The following is a 24,504-nucleotide window of genomic DNA, read 5'->3' on the forward strand; positions in this document are numbered from 1 at the left end:
CCCTACTCCCTCACCCTTCCTGCTGCTGCTGCTATTATTATTATTATTATTATTATTATTATTATTATTATTATTATTATTATTATTATTATTTTATTTGTACCCTGTCCATCTGGCTAGTTTTCCCCAGCTGCTCTGGGCAGCTTACAGCACGTGTATCTAAAAACATCCTAAGAAATCGATGCCTTCCCAAGACGGGGAAGTTGTGTAGCTCTCCCGTCTCAGCCTCTGAAGGGAGGGCCGTCGCGCAAGGAAAAGGCGCCACCACCGAGAAGGCCGCTCCTCCGCTCCAGAAGCTCCACATTCACGCGTACGGACCTACGTACCCCCCCCCCCCACAGAAAAGGCGGTTCTGCCTCATAGTCAGTGACGGCCAAGGGCGGAGGTCGCCGACGACCCCTCCTGAGGCGAAGGCCTCCCCTCTCCCTGAGGGGCGAAACCACCGTCTGACAGGAGAACCTCTCCTCCACTTTTTCTCCTCTCATTTTGCCTCCCCTTTTCCACACTTTTCGCGGGGGCCCGAAGCAGCGGCTCTCTCTCCCCCCCCGCCCTTTCCTATTCCCCTCCCCTCTCCATTTTCCTTTCTCTGACGGAGAGGAAGGGGCAGGCGGCCGGGCGGCGGCGGCGGCCAACGCGCATGCTCGGCGCCGGCGCCATTTTGGAAGGGCCGGGAGATTAACCCGCGGGAGCAGCGGTGGCGGCGGCGGGTGGAGGAGCTCGGCCCGGCTCGGCGGCAGCGGCGGCCTGGGGTTGGGCGGGTCGTCGGACCCCTCCGAGGACATGGCCAACATCGCGGTGCAGAGGATCAAGCGGGAGTTCAAGGAGGTGCTGAAGAGCGAGGAGGTCAGTCTTTCCCTCCCTTGTCGCCCTCCTCGGTCGTGGCGTTTATTGGGGGTGGGGGAGAGATTTGGGAGGCTACATCCCTTTCGGTTTTCCTTCCCTCGCCTCCGTTTTTCTTTCTCTCTGAGGTCTCGGGGAAGCAGCGATGTTGCCTCGTTTCCTCGGGCAACGTTCATTTCCATGGGGGAAAAAAAGGAAATTTCTGGGGAGGGGAGGGGGTCCCCCAGTGGGGAGTGACCCCCATCTGAGGGGAATGGGGTTGGGATGGGGGAAAGAAGAAATGATGAGAAAGGGGGAAGGGGATCAAGCTAGGCCTGCCAGCTCCATCTGATCCTGTCTGGTGCCCGTGTAGGCCCACCTAAGAGGCCCGGAGTCTCGCCTGAATTTGTAGCGTGTTAACCACCATACGTGTGAATCTGCCCCTTCTAGGGGGTGGGGAATGCACGTCACTGCCCTCAAGCTGTGCTTTTGCTGCTCTCAAATGTCAACATGCTCTCTCCAGCTTGTGCTGGGGGTGAAAAAAGTAGCACACACCACTTCCCTGGCTCAGATGCTGGCCCATGTAATATTATCATTATTATTTATACACCGCTCATCTGCTTGTTTCCCCAGCCACTCTGGCAGCTCTCAACAGAATATTAAAACACAAGAAAACATCAAACATTAAAAACTTCCCCTAAATAGGGCTGCCTTCAGATGTCTTCTAAAAGTGGCAACCCTGCCACAGTCCCACAGGTATCCTGCCACCCTTGTCTTCTGCTTTCTGGTAAAAGTGACTAGGCCTGAGAAAAGTTAAAAGCCTTGTTATGGTTATCAGCGCAGGTATGGATGCGGCGGTTGAATTCCCCCCCAGCATTTTGTCAAACCCATCAGAGCTTTCCGCTGTCACTTTTTTTTTGGCTGGAAAGTAGAGGAGGATGAAATTTGGGACTGTGAAACTGGCAATGCTTCCCCTCCCACTTCCCCATTTGTGTGTGTGTAGCCATTCAGAAATCTGGAAAGTCTGTGGGGGGGGAATGGGGTGAGTCAAAGAGCAATAAATCGCGGGTGCATTGCATCGGTTCACAGGTGATGAAAGGTTGAAATGCAGTTGTAACCTGTATGACCATCAGTTGACTAACATAAGATTGCCTCAGTGTATGGAATACTTCGTTTATTCCTTTCACATGTACATAGTGGAGGAGAACATCCAAAGTGCTTTTAACTGGTTTGTACGGTGTCATACTGTTAATAAGAAGTATATGAATCTATTGGTGGTGTAAACTGGTATGTTATTTGTTATTAGCATAACTGAGTATAAAAAATACCTATGGGATGAGAAACGGTATGGCAGAGATAAAAGGTGGAGGATGCATAGTAAGTAACATATTTGCTTTTGAAAACCAACCTCTTAAGAAAAAGTGTGAACTGTAGTTGCAGACTTTGAGGACATAAAAATGTGTAGTGACCCTTTGCTGCATCCTTATAGTGTGATTATAACACAGAGAGAGAGAGAGAAAGAGAGAGTGAGTGAGTGACTGTAGGCCACATCCTAACATCTAGTTGGTGTATTTCCACTCCTGGGATGGAATCGGCTGGTCTTAAGCAGTTGTAAGTGATTTTTAACCCTCCCCTGCTGGCAAAAGTTAAACCAAGGGAAGTCATACTGATGTAGGGGACACAAAGAAGGCATGCTAAGGGTGGGGAATGGGTTTGGGAAGAGGGGCAAACAAAGTTATCTCTGCATCCGAACTCTCTTCATTTATTGGTCTTGTCCACAGAGCTCCATGTAACTTGCACCAACAAAAAACCAAGTGTAACTAAACATTTCATAGGAATTCATGGGCAGAAAATTCAAGTTTACACTACCTGCCCAAACCTGGCCACACACACCCTGCCTAGAAACAAGATGAAGCTGAACTTACACAGGAGATATGCTGACATAACTTCCTGGTTAAGATAGGTTTGACATACTGTCTTGTACTACTCCACTGTTGCCATCTTGAAAATGTTACTTAAGAGCAACTCCAACTGGTTTTTTTGTATGATTGAGGACCATTTCACACATTATGAGAGGCAAACCTAGACTTGCCATGTATTTTTAAAAAAAGATGCAGAATTAATCCCAGTATCTTAATCAGTGTACTTATATATGTTTGCACATTTATTATATTTACACTTAAAATATTTTAGTTGTAAATCTTTTTAGGTTGATCTACATATGATCTACATAATCTATATCTACATATGATCTACATAATCTATATCTACATAATGATCTACATATCATTATATATCTATAGATATATAATTGTTTTCATGTGTGAGGATAGCAGTGACAGCATACAGAAACAAAAATCTCAATCTATTTTAGTAGACTGTTTTAAGTAGATATTTACTTCACTCTAAGGCCAAAAGTTGTGGACAAACATGTTCCTAATTCTGGCTGCATCATGTCCACAGCCTTCCCTGCATGCTTCCTGTGCTAACAAAATAAATGCTCACACAACAGTTCAGATTCATGTATTTTCCCTTCAGATTGTCAACTCTAGATAGGAACCTTGTCCTCATTTCCAAGCAGTTGTGCATTGAGGAGCAAGTTTGATATTAGTGATCTGTTGATGTTATATAATAGGCAGTGCTATAAGTATATTGCCTGTCAGTGAGTTGTATCCAAAACTCTCTTATGCTGTACAGTACTACAAATAATAATGAATTGAAATCTTTCAGTGTTGGTATGATTGATAATATTTGAAGAAGACGAGGGGGTGTATTGCAATATCTTCACAACAGCCCTGTGTAGTAGGTTAAGCAGAACAATGAGCGCTAACCTGAGGCTGTCTCATTTGCTTTATGAGTGAATGGGAATATCTGACATTAGTCATATTGGGAGTTAGACCCATTGAAACCAATGGATTTGGGTAACTTAAGTTCATTGATTTCAGTGTGTCTGCTCCAAATATCACCTAGATTTTTTTCCTTGTCCAACTTCAGTGTTCATTACCCCACACTTCAGTCCAGACCATGTGCTAGTTTTATAATTGCTATCATAACTAATTCTGCCCTTCCTCAACACCCAGTATTGTGAAGATGTTACCAAAATGGGTTCAGACTCCCATACTGTCCCTATTCTTTTATTTGTGGTAATTAGATATTGTAGTCCTAAAAATTAGTAATCCGTAGTTATTCTGAAAAATGGTCAAATATTTCACACTAAGAAAACCAAGATGATGGCAACTTTGAGGATATATAAGAAATTATCTCTTGTAGGTCTTGGTGTTGATTATTTCAAATAAACTGGGAATACACTAATGCTTAAAACTAGCCTAAAAAAATCTGAAGGACCGCTTTTGCAGCTGTTTTGCACATGGAACTCCAATTAATTTTATTCTAAGCTTACCTGTGAGGCAATTGCAAAATGCATGCATATGCAACAGCATGTCTTCATATCTAGAATTGTATCCAGTTGGTGTCCAGGAACAGATCAAGGTGATCTTCAGCATTTTTCTCCCTCCATGCTGTTCTAAAGGGTCTCACAACCCTTTGGAAGCAGAAATGAAGCAAGGAAAGGAATTACTGAAGATTGCCTCAATCCCTGTTGTTCTGAATGAAAGAAGTTTCTGTCAGCATAGGACCACCATTTGTAAACAACCCCTTAAGAACATTTTAGCTCCTTTCCACAGTAAGTTTCCACTTGCACAGGGCATACATGAACTGTAACATTTAAATTATATAAATGGTTTGGTGGGTATCCAAAGTGGCTGGAAAATCAGGAGTGCTGGCAAATGGACTGACAGGTTTACTAAATGTAATACAATTCATACTGATTTTGGCAAGAATGTGTAATATCTGTCCTTGTTTTATATAGAGAATGAAAAACTCAATTTTTATGATGAGTTTGGTTAGCTGGTTTTTTGTTTTAAAAAAAGCTTAAGGTATTTTTTTAAAATGTAAAACCTATCACATCTTTCCACTAATACTGGGGGCCCCTCCATGATGGCTTAAATTTATGCTTAAAAACATAATATATTGCAATTAAAAACAAAAAGACAAAACAGCCATTATAATAGAAACTTATTTATAGATAAAGAAAAAACAAATCTGAAAACCTTGTGCAAATAAAACATTTGTAATTTTTACCCAAAGAAAGCAGAACAGGCACCTAACAAACCTAAGTAGGGTGTCCCATAATTGGGTTCCATAGCTATCCAGCTTCTCTCTGGCAGAAGGAACACCTGATGCAGAGTCTTAAATGAAGATTTTAACACAAAAGGAGTTCATATGGGAGCAGGTATTTATTTGAAACTGTTATCCTGCTGTTCAGTAAAAAAGAAAAAGGCTGCCATACTGACTTTTAAAGATCAATAAAAACAAGGCATTACCTCCCTTCATGCTTAAAAGTCATGAAGCAAAATGAAAATGAATTGGGAGGGAGGAGGAAATAAGCAAACTCAGGTACCCGTTCTTAGTTACAGGTTCTTGTAATGTCCAGATGGGATGGGAAAAGTTCATCCCTGAGCCAAATGTTGCTCTCCCAGCTGCCCTGATGGAAGTGTTCCCCAACCCCATCTTGCTATAGTCTGATGTAATAGTTGCTGCCAGGTGACAGGAGGAAAAAGTGTGACTCAGCAGAGCAGAAAGGGATCCTGCCCCTCTTCTCCTCTGCCAAGCGACAGTTGGTGAACAGACAATATTATTTTGTTCTGTTTTCCTGTTGGGAGCATAGCCTTGAGTTTCAGAGCAGGTACAGAGTTTCTTGCAGAAGAGAGTTTGCAAAAAGAGAGCATCCTTGGACTCCTGATCAAAGCTTCCATCTGGGACTGCTGAAAATGGTTTGGGATCAGGGTGGTTGGGGTCTGAAGGTCAAAAGAAGAAGTTTGAATTGTAACTGGAAACAAACTGTCAGTATGGATATTTAAGCATTCTGTAGATTCTAGTTAATAACGGTGACTACATTTCTGAACTAGTTGAAACTTCTGAATGCTCATCATAATCAGCCCCATGTAAAATTCCCTCCTGTAGTCTAAACTGGCCATTACTAAAGCATGGATAACTGACAAGATTTGCATTTTTAAAGGACTGGTTGCAGCTGTTGCACAACCAGCAGTGAAAGCTGCTTCTGACCACCAATTTTACTGCAAGGCCAGGCCTAATAGTGACCCAAGTGAATTTCATGGGGGAGGTGAGAGGAAATTGTTGTTGTTGTTTAGTTCTGTCCGACTCTTCGTGACCCCGAGGACCAGAGCACGCCAGGCACTCCTGTCTTCCACAGCCTCCCGCAGTTTGGTCAAACTCATGCTGGTAGCTTCGACAACATTGTCCAACCATCTCATCATCCTCTGTCGTCCCCTTCTCCTTGTGCCCTCCATCTTTCCCAACATCAGGGTCTTTTCCAGGGGGTCTTCTCTTCTCATGAGGTAGCCAAAGTATTGGAGCCTCAGCATATCCAAAATTGGCTGAATACCCAACTCCCTGAACAGCTTTACTGTCTATTAACAAACCCTTTTTATTTTGTCTAGGTAATAGATATCTGATTCTTTGGTACAAAGTTTGACGAAAGAAACAGCTAGGTGTCATTGTTTTTATATTGATGGTGCTATACCATATCCCCAGACACAGCAATTTCATGTAGATGGGGAATAGTGTGGGACAAGGATGGGAATCTGTGGCATTCCATAGCAAAGACGTCATTAGGTGGGGCAGCAGAAATACCCAGTATTAGAAAGCTAGGAGCTACATAGCACCTTAAATCTAGGTTATCGGTGCTGCAGCAGAATGTACAAGCATGCTTTTTAATAGCAAGAATACAAACCTGAAAATGAATGAACTGCATCTAAAATATTATGTTCATTTTTCACATGGTCTAGTCCTTCTCCTGCCCCGCTCCCCTAATATTCTTAAGAGGGTCTTGTCTCCTGTCTTCAGAGAGTAGCTGGAAGTGGGGAGAAAGAAAAAGGTCCTCCTTTCCTTCCACTTTGCAGTTTTAATCTGAAATCTTAGGCATAGTACTGCTCCCAGAGCTCAGAAACTGCCTGCACTAATGAAATTATTTTGCAAAATGCACCTAGAACAATGGGAGTTTTGAACACTGGAAATATCTCATACCTACTTCTTGCACCAGAGCACCTAAATAATTTTAGCACAAAGTGGAATTAGTTGAATGTCAGATTGGCTGTGCCATTTCCATGGAATGTATACATACTGTAGGTTTCTGGAGCATGTTCTAGACTGGAGTATATAGCTAGGGTTCATTGTTACCCACATCAATTGAGAGCAAGGGTGGTAACCTCATGTCAAGGGCTGCATTCCCTTTTAGTCTCTTGGCAGCATGCTAATAATAGATGGGACAAGAATTAAAAGTGGGAGGGCTACCCCTCTTATCTCTTTGCACCACCCCTTTTGAACACCCTCTTTCTGCTATCCCATTTCCCCTCCTGTCGTTGTTAAAGGTAAAGGTACCCCTGCCCGTAAGGGACAGTCTTGACAGACTCTGGGGTTGTGCGCCCATCTCACTCAAGAGGCCAGGGGCCAGCGCTGTCCGGAGACACTTCCGGGTCACGTGGCCAGCGTGACATCGCTGCTCTGGCGAGCCAGAGCCGCACACGGAAATGCCGTTTACCTTCCCGCTGGCAAGCGGTCCCTATTTATCTACTTGCACCCGGAGGTGCTTTCGAACTGCTAGGTTGGCAGGCACTGGGACTGAGCAGCGGGAGCGCACCCTGCTGCAGGGATTCGAACCGCCGACCTTTCGATCGGCAAGTCCTAGGCGCTGAGGCTTTAACCCACAGCGCCACCTGCGTCCCTCCTGTCGTTGTTACTCTTATGCAGTTGGGCTAAGTACTGGATGGAATTGGACTAAGGGCAGCAGGTTGCCCATCCATTCTAAAATATGCTCAAGTTTCAGATTGCAGGCAAATATAATAATGATGAGCTTTTAGAAAAGTTTGCCTGATGTCATTGATCTTTTAAATGAGTTGATTACCTTTTTGCAAAACCAGTGTTCCCTGCAACACACTTTGAAAGCCACATTTTTTTAAAGTACAGTACTCTTATCACAATAGCTAAAATCATATGTTTTCTTCATTGCAACCCATGTTTATGTGTCACTAAGGTCTCACAATATTCCAACAACAAGGGTTGATACTTAGTAGAGCTACTTATTTTATTTATCATAAGATATGAAGGAAACACCCATATTTATAGAAAATAAATTGAAGATGGTACAGAGCCACTGATTCAGTTTTTTTAATTAAAAAATGACAATATAAGCCTATGCTTGTCTACACAGCTAAAGAAGAATATACAGATATAAAAGGATGTCTGAGATAAGGATGGAACTATGTACAGTAGAGGAAAACAGGGTAATGTTCTCGAAACTGCTACAACTTAGGGGTCTAAAACTGAAACATCTTTACTTACCTTTAACATATAGTTACAACTGTTAATTTATAGTACAGAGCAACAGGGGTGTTGATATATTGCCATGTCAAATATTATGAAGCATGCTGTTTTAAAAATCTATCCTGTGTGTCATTTGGTTAAACGTTTATACTAGTTTTAATTAAACATTTGTACTACTGTACTTGCCCAAAAGCTTCAGTTGTAACCACAATCCAGCAACATGTATGCAACACATCCAGGTGTGAACCTGGGCCTATTGGGTGTTCTCGCTCTCTTTTTTCTTAAGAGACTCCATGTATTGCATCTCTATGGGGTTTGTGTGTGTGTTACACAAAACAGTTTGGAGATTTGGAATATGACTTTCCTAACTGGTGTACCTACTGTTAGTTGCATGTGTATAGCACTTGTTGAATCAGGTACTAGTTGAATCAATGCTTTTTCTACAGTGGCTCCTCTTTTGTGGAATGTTCTCCCCAGGGAGGCTCACCTGACACTTTCATTACATATCTTTGATGCCAGGCAAAAACATTTCTCTTTAACCAGGCTTGGCTGATTAACATTCTATGGCTTTTTTAATGTGTTTGTGGGAGGAGGGGTTATTGGTTTGTTTTCACTTTATTATGTATTTTATATTCTAATTTTGTATTTGTTGTGAACTGCCCTGGTATCTTAAGTTGAAGGGTGACATACAAACTTAATTAATAAATATTAATATTAATAACAACAACAACAATAATAATAATATAGTGTAGTTGAGAAGCTTCTGTTTAATTTATTAGTGGTGTGGATAGACATAAAATAGAAGTGCTTTAAAGGTTTTTATAATAGACTTCACATTGGACCAATAAAGGCTATTCAAAATAGTACTGGGAGTGGAGAAATGATATAGTATAGTGACAGCTATTGTACAAAGAGTGCTCAAAACAGGTCGCACCTGCTTATTTCTGATTCCAATACCCAAGTTAGTGTCCATGTTTAGACATTGCATGAATTAGGATGATGCAAATAAGCATGATGTCCAAATGCAACAGATAAGTTTCATTGCAACAGCTCCTAGTACTCTAGAGGCAGTTCATAGTCTTCCTACACCTACATTTTTGTGGGCTTAAAGGAACTAAGGTGTTTTGAAAACAGGATAAAGATTCTACTTAGTACTTCTTGGGAATTCCTCTAGGACAGTGGCTTTCAACCAGTGTGCCGTGGCACCCTGGGGTGCCTTGAATGATGGTCAGGGGTGCCGCCGGCAACCCTGGCCTCTGTCCCTCTTTCCTTCCCTCCCTCCCTCTGATGCCTCTTGTGTCTCTGCCCCACAAAGGCTTGCATAGCTGTTTGTTGCAGCAGCTCTGGATACAAGCTTCCCAGGTGAGTGGGGCCTCTGGGGCTGGCCAGGGGGTGCTTCCCAAGCCCCTGTGGGGTTGTGTGAGGAGGCACCTCTCTTTGGGGCAGGGGGAGCAGCTCAGAGACCAGGGGTGGCAGCCCAGAGGACTCCCAAGGAGAGGGGAGAGGAGGCTGAGGGAACACTTCACAAGGGAGGATGTTTGAAAAGGTGAGAGGCTGCCAGCTCTGTAGGCAAGGGGTGACATAACTGGGCTTCTGAGCCCCAGAGGGGTGCCGCAGAAAGAATGCAGTTGGTCAAGGGAGCTGTGGATTCAAAAACGTTAAAACCTCTGCTCTAGGAATTAGACTAGTAATTTTACTTTCAGCAACTTTGTTAGGCTGGTTAGTACAATTTTTGTTTGTAATATGGCTAGGAAGCATCTAGCACTGGTGAGACAGGGATAGCAGGAATTTGTGGTGCGTCTGGATAGCTTTGCTATGGTCCATAGTGATGGTGCTTAAGCTCCTGCTGCTTCTTAATCACTTTGCTGTTGCTTAGCCTATGGCCAAAGTGAAAGGGTGTGGCTATTTATTGTAGCACTCTCTGGTCCTGTTCATATGTAAGAGGAACCCATGGCTTGGCGTTGTGGCCAGGGATGATAAAGCTGCATTGCAGTAACCTTTGCAGGACCACAAGCTCCCCACACCTGATCTAGACGCATTCTAATCTGGTTTGAGACCATGTTTTGGGACCAAGGAGGACTTGATTGCCCTGAAGGATCACCTTTTTCAAGAGAAGCACGGGGGGGGGGGGACAGGACTTCTGCTGGATCACTCTTTGCATTTTAAGACTGTCGCCCAAGGTATCCTCCTGGTTGAACTCCATGGATTCAGTGTAGCAGGCACTGTACCTCAGCGGTGCTACCTACAGAGCTGGTTTCATAGAGTCACATTGGGTGACCGTTACTCAACCTCATAGCAGTTGTGTTGTGTTGTGGAGTTGTCTGTAGAAGGGAAGTGGAGACAGTATTTGAAAGTCCCTGATGAAGGACCTGAGAGGTCTGACTCATGCTCATTTAAAAAAATAAATAAATCTTGCCCCCTCCCTTGCCTAGTGATTGAAATCATTAAAAGGAGACTCTTCTGATAGTGCTATAGTTTTTGAAATCATGTTGTGGTCAATGGGAGTATATAGCCCATACAATCTGCTTTATGTTTTCGGCATAAGTGAAGATCGTGTTCACCCAGTTGTTCCTGAGAGTACACTTGTTTGGTCACTGGATGTTAGGTACTATTACAGTGGTACCTCGGGTTACATACGCTTCAGGTTACATATGCTTCAGGTTACATACGCTTCAGGTTACACACTCCGCTAACCCAGAAATAGTGCTTCAGGTTAAGAACGTTGCTTCAGGATAAGAACAGAAATCTGGTTCCGGCGCAGCAGCAGCAGCAGGAGGCCCCATTACCTAAAGTGGTGCTTCAGGTTAAGAACGGGTTCAGGTTAAGTACGGACCCCAGGAACGAATTAAGTACTTAACCTGAGGTACCACTGTATTGTGTTGGTCTATGCTTTTATTCATTGTATGATTATTTTTATGTTTTGAAGATCGCTTTAATATTTTTACGTAAACGACAGTATATAAGCATTTTAAATACATAGAACAATAATTATTTACTTCATTTTTCTTTCCTGCTTTCCTTTATATAAAGCAGTACCATGTTTTTGTCAGTCTGTCCCATAAGCTGCATGCTACATTAATCTTAAAACATTATAAATTGCTTCAGAATGCCTCATGAGAAGCAACTCATAAATTAAAATAATAACAATAACAAAAATACTAGTAATACACCTATGTTTTCAGAAGGTCTTTCAGAACTAGATAACTTTATTCAGTCATTGGGGGGGGGTGGTACTGGGCAGCCCGGAAATAGCTGCTTACACTTTGAAGGATAATGCATATGAATGTTTTCTGTGTTGCGGGTCAAGAAGGTATGGATCTCCTTGTAAAATCAGGATGTTTTGCATTACACTTTTAAATAAGGGCACTCTGTATTAGGGTTAGCTTTGCATTTAGAAGGTGAACTGAGATGATAAGGAGAAAGGGATTTCAAGACATTGTGACTGCATACAAACAAACAAAATTTCAGTTTGGGTTGTTGCTGGTTTTTTGCAACTTTATCTAGCGTAAATCAGTTATTCCTGTTTGCAGCAGAAACTGGCCCTGAAGAGTCCTGATTGGTTGACCCCTTCAGTGTCACAGGGCCAGGTCCCTCTCAAACTTTCCGGAACAGTTTTTGTTTGCTTGTAAAGCACATTATTTGTGCCCTTTTTTGTATCAGTAGCATGGCAAAGTTGCAAGTAGTGAATGTTCACATTTTCCTTAATTTTAAAATTTTATTTAAAGGCAGACACCTGGCCTGTAATGGGTGGAAGGGCAAAACAAACGGCAGACTTGGTGTTCAGTTTGCTGGCCAGTATATCTGTCAAAAGGTTGTGAAGGCAGAGAAGAAGCTGGCCTCAAGCTGTGGAAAGAAAAAGAACAAAAGGGCTTAGATTTTAAGTGCTTTGTTTTTTTACAGGAATAAATGCTTTAATAGTTGTGTTTCTTCACTACCTGCAAGCTTTATATTTGCTTACTTCACAATTATTATACTTCCTGTTAGGTAATTAGGGATAGTGAGCCAGTTAGGTTATTCACAAATTTATGGAAGATTGGGAAATGCCTTAGAATGTGAAAAACAGTGCATTTTTGGTTTCACTTTTTCCTTAAACGTTGGATGGCCAAAAGGAGTTCAATTCTGTTTTCTTCTCCTTTTATGTACTTTATGAATCTGCTAAAGCCCATTGTCAGCTAGACTTTTCAGCTGGAAAGCCAATTGGCCTGGCCAACAAGACTTGCGTGCCAGCAGTATTTTATAGTAATGTTGAGAGCAATAAAGTTCTTGTGCTAATGTGTAAAAAGCCTGGAGGGTTTAGGCTAGCTATATATAAATATCTCATTGGAGGTGGAAGACAAGGTAGCATAAATAAATAACATAGAAAATGACTTTTTAAAATAGTCACTGGAGGTGAGTGTTGACTTAAATAATGTTCTTTATAATTGCTTAACTGGTGAAGGAAAGGAGCCTATTGCAAACCAAGGCCACAGTCTCAGTGTGCTCCTGGACTTAATGCAATCTCCTTGCTTCTTCCAAGGATATAGTGGACAGCTTAGGATGTTATATACAGCTTGCGGGAGAAGAGTTTCTTAGCTTAAGCATCTCTTCCCCTCCTCCCCAAACATGCAGCATAATGGGTGAGATTTAGTGTAGTCTGAGCAGGCAACTGCTTCTCCTCCCCCGAAATCCTTCTGTGTGCCCCCCCAAACCTGCTCAGGACAATTGGGGGACCCTAAAACAGAATTTGGGAGGACAGATTGCGGAGTGGGAGGAGAGAAACTGGAAATCCCATTGTGCACGTGGGCAGACATTATTGGATGTCTCTCGCTATTCGAAGTCTTTTGGAATGCTGCTTCTCTGAACAATTATGTTCTAACACCTTCAGTGTATATGTGGATTCAAAATTGCAGTCCATAACTATTGCAATAACTATTGCAACTTAGCTGGAACAGCAAAAGATTCCTGCATTGCAGGGGGCTGAACTATAGATGGTCCTTGTTGTCCCATCCAACACCACAATTCTGTGATTCTGTAGCTCCATATACCTGCTTAACTATGGTTAGTAGATACACAGTACTTCAACATTCTGTATATTGGTTTAAAATTGGAAGTATTTAGCATACAAAAGACTTGAAGGAAAATTTGTGGCACCATGTGGACATCTGAGCTAGTAAATTTTGTGGTTTAATTATTAGTTGACGATGTCAGGAGGGTCTGCCATAGTCTTGTCTACAAAAAATATATTTACTTCTCTGAAAGATAGCACCGTAAGTCTTTGGAGACCGTAACCTTTCAGAGCAAGTTTGTAACCTGTCTTTGTGAGGTAATGAGAGTCACTAACTTTGTCTCCAACAAGTGCATAATAGAAAACGTAAAATGTTTGCTCTGTTGTAAATGTTCATTTGTAGTGCTTTCTGCAACGAAGAACACTTGCAAACAGTACTGGACATTTTCAGTCAACCCTAAACTTAACTATTAAATGAATGTCTTTCCCTTCGATGCTGATATCATTAATGTTACTAGTAACTCAATTCATGCTGATAAAGATGAAATGTATCTTAATAGTGAAGCAGCAAAGTCTATTATTAATCATGGATATTGTGAATTTGCTTCACATTGAGGTATCCATTTATACACAGGTCTAAAAATAGCTTGACTATAGCACATTTTCAGTGGCATATATTTTTCTTCCACCTTTCCTTATTTTTGAAGTTGCATTATTAGAGGGAGGTTTTGTGGCTCCTGCCGACGGTGGTGGAGGTGGGGGTAGTTTCTGCCCATGATAAGGAATACTAGATCTGTAATTTCCTTACGTGTTTTAGGTTAAATGCCTAGAAGTGAAATTGTTGGGAGGGAAAAGGATTGTTAAAAATGCATCTTGCATTGTTAAAAATGCATCTTGCAGTCCTGTTTAAGAATGATTCAGTTTACGAACTCTGCAAAACTGGAAATAGTGTCCCAGTTTGCGAACTTTACCTCGGTCTAAGAATGGAATCTGAACGGCGGAAGGGCACTGGCGGTGGGAGGCCTCATTAGGGAAAGCACGCCTCGGTTTAAGAATGGTTTCGGTTTAACAACAGACTTCCGGAACAGATTAAGTTCTTAAACCAAGGTACCACTGTATAAGCATTTTTTGGGATGGGTGTGTGTCCAAAAGCATTTCATTGGATTATTTGCTAATTTTCTGAGTGCAACCAGAAATAATTCTATTTAGATGCTCTGCATATAGTACATAGAGTCTTCCGTATTTTTCGCTCTATGAGACGCACCAGACCACAAGACGCACCTAGTTTTTAGAGGAGGAAAACAAGGAAAAAATTATTCTGAATCTCAGAAGCCAGAACAGCAAGAGGGATCGCTGCGCAGTGAAAGCAACAATCCCTCTTGCTGTTCTGGCTTCTGGGATAGCTGCGCAGCCTGCATTCGCTCCATAAGACGCACACACATTTCCCCTTACTTTTTAGGAAGGAAAAAATGGCTTTTATAGAGCAAAAAATACGGTAAATATGAGCACAGCTAAAATCCCATTTCCGGTCATGGCTGTAATGCATGTTAGAAATGTGAACAAAACTTTGTGTTATATCTATATATACAACAAACTAATATTAATGGTGTCCCAAGCTAAGAGAGAACTGTTGTATTATTTATTGTAGCTGCTACAGTTTGAGTACCATTTTCTAGTAAGTATGATCAGGTAATAAGACTTCATTGAAGGATATGCATATTTAAAACTCTGTCCTGTTTAAGCATAGGAGCCCTTTGAGAATTTCATCTCTAGACTTCAAAGTATCTCCCTGGGAGTTGAATACACTACTATAACCTTGATGGGTCTTTCAAAGGAATAGTACATTCCTCCAGTTCTCCAAGGACAGTATTTTCCATAGGTGAAATATATATTTAAGAAATGCTTACCTTTTGGAATAAAAAAAATCTTTGTAGTTTAGAGAATTGTATAATTATAATACAGTCTACTAGAAGGGAGAGAGTCTTCAACCATTAACTTTTTGTCCTGCAAATAGTTTGCACCGTCATTGTTTTACAAGGTATGCATGAACTAGTATAGTTGCTTTAAAGAAGTAAGACTTGATTAACATGTTTTGAAAAACCAGTTTCCTTAGCTAAGCAGAAACTTTGCTAAGGTGAGTGGGCAGGAGTGATGTTAGAGGGCAAGGTAAGCAAAAACAGCAGAATGTCTCCAGGCAGCAGGTGTGTGAATTCTGTAATGACTGGGTGGTCCCCATTAAATGTCATTATGGAAGCGTGGCAAGTTAAATTTTTGAGTCCCCAATAAATAAAGCTGGTTCATCAAGTCTAGTTATGTCAAGGAAAAACATACCTGTATGTCTTGGCTCCATACACTTTTGTAAAGGAATTGCAAACTGTATTTACTATCTCGAAGCCACTTTCGTGTGTCTCTGTTTATAGGGAGGGTTTATCACAGTTGGTTTTGCTTTAAACTTGATATAAATTTAGAGCTGATTTTTGGAATGGAGACAACTTCATCCTAGCAGTGGATTTTTGCTAATTTGCAGCCTAATTATATGCTTTACTTAGTCCTAGTCAATGATGTGCAGTGTTAAGTTCCCCCCCAGGTCTTAAGTTCATTAGTAACAAAGAACGGATGCCAATTGAAAATACAGTATTAGGCAAGCTTGTTAGTTTCAATGTTTTTAGCTTTGCGTACTAAATTCAAGTAAAATAAACGTGCTAAATTAGATCTCACTTTAGGGCATCAAAAAAAGTTTCACTGCAGAATACCCTAATTTCCCAGTTAATTTTTTTCTCACAAAACATACATCACTGGGGCAAGTTCTTGTATTACCATGGCAGCATAAGACCCACTGCTCCTTCCTGCGCCATCAGAGAATTTGAGAAGTCCAAGACAATATAAAAAGAGTCCATTCTGCAGTTCCTGCCAGCGTTGAACCCTGGATTGATGGTGTCATATAGATGAATGATGGCACAGGCTTCTCCTGCATGGTTTGGAGTGTCTCATGTACTCTTGGCAGTATAGGAAGTAGGGGGGGGAGGGTAAAGAACACCTGGACTGTTAAGTCCAGTCAAAGGTGACTATGGGGTTGTGGCACTCATCTCAATTTCAGGCCAAGGGAGCTAGCGTTTGTCCACAGACAGCTTTCCGGATCATGTGGCCAGCATGACTAAACTGCTTCTGGCTCAACGGAACACCGTGACAGAAGCCAGAGCGCACAAAAATGCTGTTTACCTTCCCACCACAGCAGTACCTATTTATCTACTCGCACTGGTGTGCTTTCGAACTGCTAGGTTGGCAGGAGCTGGGACAGAGCAACAGGAGCTCACTCCGTCACGGGAATTCGAACCGCCGACCTTCTGATCTGCAAGTCCAAGATCACAGCACCATAGCACACACCAAAACCACCACGGCAACTTAAAAAGTTCCATTCAAGAAAACTCACTGGGGTCAAGAAGTGTTGCTCCCAAGTAAGATTTGATAGTAAAGTGAGAAAGAGAGAGGATGGCTTTCTTGCCATAGGCCATTGGTTTAGCTGCTATCACTGCAAGGTGATCAAGGGGGGGGGGAGGGAGATCCAAAAAATCTGCACCAGGAGGTGGCAGTGAAGACAGAAAGCATGAGCAAGAACGTGGTCATCATCTAGCACCCACCACTGGTGTCAGCAACCCATGTTGGAAATTGCTGGTCCAGATGTGTTGAACCTGTGGCCCTCCAGATGTTGCTGGACCCACAACTCCCATCAGCCCCATCCAGCTTGGCCAGTGGTCAGGGATGATGGGAGTTTTTGTTTGGCAACCGTGTGCTTGCGTAATCCTGACCAGGATTTCCCGTCTCCTCCTCTTACCTCCCAACTGTTACTGGTAAGGACATCTATCTTCTCAAAACTGCCTCGCCAGATGTACTGTGTAGGATTGGGCATTTAACTACTTTAAAAAGACTGTTGGTTGGCTAAAAGAATTGATTGGAGCCTTAATATTATGCGAGCAAAGATATTAATCATCAGCATGTTTGATACTTAATGCTAATTACTAAAAAAAAAATAGCTGTCATTAGGCATCCTAAAGAAGGAATGGATTTTATTTATTATGCCTTCCTTCAAGGCACTCCCCTTTTATTCTCAACAGCCCTGAGAGTTATCTTTAAGCTGAGTGCATGTGGCCAGCCCAAGGTTGCTTAACAAACTTAATGGCTGAGTGACCATTTAAATCTTAGTCCAGTCCCATAAGGCAAAGCAACCTCTTCAACTGATGACTTGCTGTGTTCCTTTTTGGAACTCTGTTCCTATTTGGAGATGTCTGCAGGTGTTGGCGAAAGAAGCCTTGTGACTTCTCTGGGGCTATAGAGGCAAGCTGTCCTCATTCCTGCTCTTACTAACAGGTGACTCCATAATGAAATGAGCAATCATCTCTGTGGAAAGTGGGCCCATTCTGCTCATGCTGCAGAACACTGAGTTCTTACAAGAAGTGTCCCATCCATGCATGTGACAGTATATGAACAGCTTAGTTTTCATTATGTGCCCTGGACCTTTCCCTGGGCCAGTCTGTGTAATGACTCATCTCTTAGGCCAGTTTAGATGCCCATGCATTCGGTGCATGTTGTCACAGCCACGCTGTCCACACACTCTACTGTAACTTAAGCCTTAGTGTCTGTAACTGAAATGATACACGTTCTTCCCCTGTTTACCTCTGCCTGGTGGTGCAGCTAGTCTAGTCTTGAGGCCAAAATCCAGGCTGTCATAGCCGGTGGTGGGGAGCAGGTGACCATCCAGACGAGGGTTTGAAATTAGCAGGGCGCCAGGCGCATTTTGCACCTAAAGATTCTCCGTTTGCGAGCACCTCAAAAAGTCTGGGTGCCATTTTGTGTGTGACACTTAAGGATTCCTGAAATTATGTGCTTTGAAGCCTGGAAGTATGTGTTAAGGATAGACAATATGTTAAGGAGTTTAACAATGAAGAGTAGAGTGTTTTCAGAACTGAAGTACGGTACCAACATTTTTATTGTAAATGCCAAATTAAGCCTGTCTTAACAATTTTTGCTAAAAATGTGATACAGTGGTCACTTATGTGAATTGCATATTAGTTCATGCTTATCAAAATAATAAATAAAAAGTGTTGCTGGCACACACACCCCAGCCCAGGTCCCAGAAACCATTTGGCTCCTAGTTTTTTTATCCCAGTTTAGGAAGATTTTTTAATCTGGGGTGGTTTGGCATGTCCATGTTTACAGATTGTCATACATCTTATCACATATATTAAACTTTTCTACAGCAAAATGGTATTTGTTCGTAGTGTGTCTAGCATCAGTGCAGCAGAATCAAACTCTCTGATTCCTATTAGAATGTGAAACTGCATTTGCTCAGAATATTTATTTTCTTTTTATCAGGGTCGGCAAACTGTTTTGGGTTTGTTTGTTTTTCTGTAATATATCAGGAATGTAGAAGCAATTAATAAGGCATAGAGTAACATGGGGAGAGATTTTGTGTTCTTCAGAGCGGAATTCATACAAAAGTAATACTGTTAAGGCTGGGGTCAAAATTGCTTGGTTGCACCACCTGCCTCTACTTCCTCTGTGGTCTCCCTGTGTCAAATTATAGATATTATGCTAAGTCATCTGGGTAGGGACTTTTGTATCTGTAAATCACTATGCACATTGATGGAAATATATATATATTTAGAGAGAGAGAGTGTGTGTGTGTGTGTAAGCTGCCATTTCCTACACAATAGTCTTGGAACATCTGATAATATTTGGCTGTGGCTCAATAATACATGGCTTAGTTGGTGATATATGACATATCAAATTGATCAGCAATACATATTTTACCATCCTGCTTGCAAATTTTCTTCCTAAACCCCCTTAAGTCTACAGAAGAGTACACTGATCCCCAAAGGTATTGTGGCAGTGTGTAGTTGTTAAATCCTGAGAACACTTGGCATCCTTTTTTAAAAGTAACTTTCTTATACTCATGGTTGCTGTACTTATTTAAGACACATGGATGTTTCAAACACAAATCTTACTTTAATCTCATCAGATTATTGGTATGCTGTTTGCCATAGGTTCTTTCTTTCCTGCTTCCTTTCTGTTCCCTACCTTCCCGTCCACCTTTGCTGGTAGTGATATATAAAATAGTAGAGAGATGGATGCTCTTAAGAGTGTGGGAGGATGTGGCTGAACAGGAACTGTCTGCTTTTGCCAAGTGTATTCAAAGCCAGTGGTAGTTCAATAGTTGTCATTGCCACATTTATATTTCTTGGTTAACTCTGTAATTAAACGACATCGTCATCATTCTAGACCTGCTTTTCTCAACCTTGGATCCCCATAAACTGTTGGACTACAATTCCTATCCTCCCTAGCCAGCAGGACCAGTGGTCAGGGATGATGGGAGTTACCGTTCAATAACATATGGGGACCCATATGTTAAAAAAGGCTGGTCTAGACTCTAGAACTTTGCCTTAGAATTAGGCTTTTAATCTGCTTTGGAACGTATTTACATTGTTTGAAAACTAATGATCATGGAGAATAAAAATGTGCCACCCATTGTTAATTGGATTGTTTGTAATGTCTTTTTTGTGGTTTAATAAATATGCCGTACGCATATAATCTAAGTACTCACTTGGCAATTTAAATATCAAAATGTCTGCGCCCAGTTAGATTACTTAAATCCCATTGACTTGAGTGAGATTTAAGCAGTTTAACTATGAGCAGATTTGGAGCCCTAGTCTAATTAAAAAATGTTGCTCGACCTGCTCCATGCTCTTAATGTGTCTGATCCCAAACATACTTCAACCACTACATAAATATGATCTTGGAATTGTTAAATACTGGGTTTATGTGGCTTCCAGTGTGACTCTATGCACTGACTATTACAGCAAAACTGCTATCAGGTTTTTTTATCTCTATAAATTTAAGAAAAAAGAGAATACAGTACATATTAGCATCTGATTGTAATTTTTCTGTTTTTATTTTTAAGACAAGCAAAAATCAAATTAAAGTAGATCTTGTAGATGAAAATTTTACAGAACTAAGAGGAGAAATAGCAGGACCTCCGGACACACCATATGAAGGCAAGTAATATTTTTTTTATAAGCCATAGTACATTTACACATCTTATCACTTGAAGCTAAAGTTCATAAGAAATATTGTGGCCCATTTTGAAGCCTGTTATTGAACTATTATTTTTTTTTTAGTGCAGTCACATAAGATAAATAAAGATTGCTTCTTTTTTTGTAACGTAGATCTGTTCAAGCTAGTTTGTGCACATAGTATTTTAGAAAACTTTGGGCTGCACTTTTGCAGGAGTTGGTAATGACTTGTGTGTTTGATCTGATAGAAATGCATGGATATTTTTAGCTGAACATAATTTATTGTACAGACACCTTGGAAGTAGTAGTGCAATTGGGGGGGGGGGGGCTAAGAGTTCCATATTAATGATACAGTGCCCTGCTTTCATAAACATTTGACACTGAATAATGCCCAGTAAGAGGAAGTAGAGTGTGCAAGCATTTTTAAGGACCAGGTTTTCAGACCTTAAAGTTATAATTCAGCTGCTTGACAGGTCTTTCAGCTCACTTCCTCCCATCCCCTTCTCTTGTCCCTCTTGACAGAGAGTACAGTGGTGCCTCGCAAGACGAAATTAATCCGTTCCGCGAATCTCTTTGTCTTGCGGTTTTTTCGTCTTGCGAAGCACGGCTATTAGCGGCTTAACGGCTATTAGCGGCTTAGCGGCTATTAACGGCTTAGCGGCTATTAACGGCTTAGCGGCTTTAAGAAAAAGGAAAAAATCTCGCAAGATCTTGCAAGACGTTTCGTCTTGCGAAGCAAGCCCATAGGGAAATTCGTCTAGCGAAGCGACGCAAAAACCGAAAAACCCTTTTGTCTTGCGCGTTTTTCGTTTTGCGAGGCATTCATCTTGCGGGGCACCACTGTAGTAAATTAATTCCAAGCAGTCGGTGCGTATCTGTTGACAATGTAAAAAGTTGAAGTGTACTCTCGGGACCTGTCTCTTTTGCTTATGTTAGCTACATAAAGCGCCATGTGATAGGTTAAGAATGAAACAAATAATTACAATCTGTGGCTTTTGAAAAATATGGAGACCACCAAATATTTAGTACTGTGAGTTAATGTATACCAGGGATTGTCAACCTGGTTCATAACCACCCACTAGTGGGCGTTTCAGGATTCTAGGTGGGCGGTAGGGGGTTCTACAGCACAAGCTGAATCCTCATTCCATAGAGCACTGGTGGGCGGTAAGGAAATTTTACCATCAAGAAGGTATAAAAAGGTTAACTACCCCTGGTATAGACTGTTACCTTTCAGGGGTGCTTCCACTTGTTAAAAACAAATGCACAAGTTTTCTCCTTCACTTTCAGTAAGTAGTGAATCACTAAAGAACATTTGTGCATAGGATAGATATATAAAAAAGCAAGATACACATGCATATGTCTAAGGTGGTACACATGATGTGTAGCACCTTAGACACATGATGCTGATGACAGGCATCTGTCCGTGAATCAAGGAGGGATGAAGTCCCACCCCTCCCCAAATCTGCATCAGGGTGTTGTGGACCCTCCAGAGCAGTTTGGAGGGATGCAAGGATATGAGAAATTGCCCAAAAATGCTTGCTTCTCCATTCTGCAGATGTATGTCTGCCATCATTGCGGGGGAGGGGGAGATAAGATGCCACTCATTATTTCTTGTAATACAATTGTTTTTAAAAGCCAATTTCATCACCCATGATTTGAAGTTGGCTTGTTTTTGAAACTGAGCTTAGTTAAGCCATGCTCCTTGGTTTGACCAAAATGGGAATGTGTGGTGTGGCAGAATCTTCCGACGTCATCCTTCTGGCCATATGGGAGGGAGAACATGCAAAGCTCAGGTTCACGGTGGTTCATGCACGTCACAGTAAACCATAGTTTATCATGGAATCCAAATGTGGCTGCCATCTCTCCCAGAAGAACAGTCCTTACATTACAAATCCCAGGACCCTCGAGTTATGTGGGAAAGTGCTTATTCCAATATGTCACAGAATGAGAGACCTTTTGTATACTGTGTGTTGAAACTGAGATTCTCCACTCCCAAGTTTATTTTAGAGAGCCTCCTGGGAATCTTACCCTGCTAACTCAAATTCATTGATTTCCAAACTGCATGTATTAATAAGTTTTTATCTCTCTTCATTCTTGCCTTCTAGTATAGTTATAGGACACTATCCAGTCCTCTAGTCTCATTTTACACCACAAATGCAGCTCCTTCAGTCTAGAGTTTGTTCTGCCTTTTCAGTTTGAATCTGCCCTACTTAAACATAGGAATCCAAAATTGGGCACAGTGTTCTTGTCATGGGTACATCATTTCTTCCACTTGAACTACTGTGCTTACTACCTTTTAAGCAAATGTGTGTTTGCTGCCTTTGCAGTTACATTACTTTCCTGCATGGTCCTCTTGCCACTGACAAAGATTTCTCAATCTTTCTTAATGTCTGATGAGTTCTCATTCAAGAGCAAAAATGTTTGTTAACAGCTCCCAAATGCATGACCTTACGCTTCTTAACTTTCCATTCATTTTGCATAACTTGTGCAGTTAAGAATTGGGTGTCATCAAATAATTTTATCAGTGTTCCTACTTCCCTCCCTAGTGAAATCACTGAGTAGAAGGCACCCCAAGACTCATCTTAAGGAGGGGACGGAGTTTCCTTCAACTTAAAAGTTTGCCTTTTGCCTTAACAATTTGCCTTTGCCTGTCTTAGTCGATATTGGTGTATGTTTTTTTCATTCCATGTTACAAAATGGCCACACTAGACACTTTAGTTAATATTCATAACAACTGGAATGGCTGGCAAAATTCCCCCAAGGTGAGCTTATTAATGTCCCTGGCATTTTCATAATCTGAGTTGGAGGAGAATTCTTTGCTTCTCTCTCTGTCTGGGCATCCCAGAGGCCTTGCCTCCTGACTGCTGTTAGCAACTATATGCTGGTAGGCTAGAGAGGATAGTCTCTTCCCTTCCCCTTTCCCTTCCTCCCTCCCTCCTCCTCTTCTCTTTCTGGAATGTGGAAAAGTGACACATATGCCTGGAGCCCATAGGAATTGCAGCTTTCCTAAGGGTGATTGCATCGCCCTTTCCCTGTGCATTGCTGCTGCTGCTTCAACCAACTCTGCGTGCCAGAGAAGGGGAGATATTGTGCCAGGAGAGAAGGTGTCAGAGAGGACTTCTGGGGACAGGGAGTGCAGCCAGGTATAGGTGGAGGGTTTGTTTTTTGAACCTCAGATTCTCAGGGAAAAAATATCCGCCCCCTACCTTTCTTTCCCAGAAGAACTTAAATACTTTCCAGGTTAATCCAAAGCAGATTTGAGAGACCATGCCCATCTCTAGTATCTTCTCTTTCCAAAAGGCCAGCTATTTTGAATAAGAAAATGTGTATGGGAATCATGGGTTGTTTGTGTTTTGCTATGTTGCTGTTTATGCGTATGGTCTCACAAGGGCTGCTGCTTCATTGAAATGAGTGAAGCATGCCATGTGTCGGTGGCTCGATCAACAAGAAAATAAGGGAACTGACGGGATTTATTACAGGCTCTAAAGCGGTATCTGATTGTGCTTCACAAAGAATAAAGAGGAAAATTCCCCACCCCAGGAGTTTAAAAAGCATGTTATTGTTATTTATTGTTTGTAGTGTGAAGTTCTATCATGTCATTGTTATTGATTGTTTGTAAGCTGCTTTGGGGTTCGTTTGAATGAAAAGCAGCATGGTTAATAAATCAATTAAATAAAAAATAGGGAGACAGCAAGGATAGGGAAATGCAAGGTGAGTTGGAATAAATGTGGTACAATCGCTGTTGAAAAAGATCTGTTGCACATAGGAATGTAAAAGCTACAAGTCTTTTTATTAGGATTGCTGCTGTCTGAAAGTAAATGAGCTGTTAACTTTTTTTGCTAAGACAAAAAGATAAAATGCCATTTGATTCCCTTATTCAGTATTTTGGTTAAATACTGCTGGCAAAGTGTATAATATTTGTGTGTTGGCTTTTGCAGGAGGAAGATATCAACTAGAAATAAAAATTCCAGAAACGTATCCATTTAATCCCCCAAAGGTACAGTGAGCATAAATTCTTGCGAATAATTCTCTAGAATGTTTCTGTGTAGTAGGTGTTTTGTTATGCAGTGCTGTTACCCTCTAGATCTTTCTGGATCGACACAGAAACAACAGCCATTCACCCCTCATCATTTTATGTCAATAGTCCCTGGCAAAGCAATGATGGAACTTTTTAAAACAAAACTGCCTTCAACATAACGTTGTTGTGAACAGCTTTGTTCACCCCTACCCCAT

General features: G+C 41.6%; 2 protein-coding genes across 4 annotated transcripts in view; both read left to right on the forward strand.

Moving 5' to 3' along the window:
* Positions 1-24,504, forward strand: part of LIAS (lipoic acid synthetase) — a 139,084-nt gene that overhangs the window by 76,786 nt on the left and 37,794 nt on the right. The window lies entirely within an intron of this gene.
* Positions 343-24,504, forward strand: part of UBE2K (ubiquitin conjugating enzyme E2 K) — a 32,512-nt gene continuing 8,350 nt past the window's right edge. Inside the window, exons 1-3 of one of the 3 annotated variants that reach the window (XM_083755099.1) lie at positions 343-843; positions 20,160-20,253; positions 24,210-24,268. In XM_083755099.1, the coding sequence (XP_083611225.1) occupies positions 781-843; positions 20,160-20,253; positions 24,210-24,268 (216 nt within the window). In that variant the 5' untranslated portion in view covers positions 343-780. Of the gene's footprint in view, positions 844-5,443; positions 5,564-20,159; positions 20,805-21,117; positions 24,269-24,504 lie in introns of those variants that run through there. The other 2 variants (XM_083755101.1, XM_083755100.1) reach the window with 2 other exon arrangements.

Source organism: Podarcis gaigeae (genome assembly GCF_964106915.1).
Source record: "Podarcis gaigeae genome assembly, chromosome: 9".
NCBI classification, from domain to species: Eukaryota; Metazoa; Chordata; class Lepidosauria; order Squamata; family Lacertidae; genus Podarcis; species Podarcis gaigeae.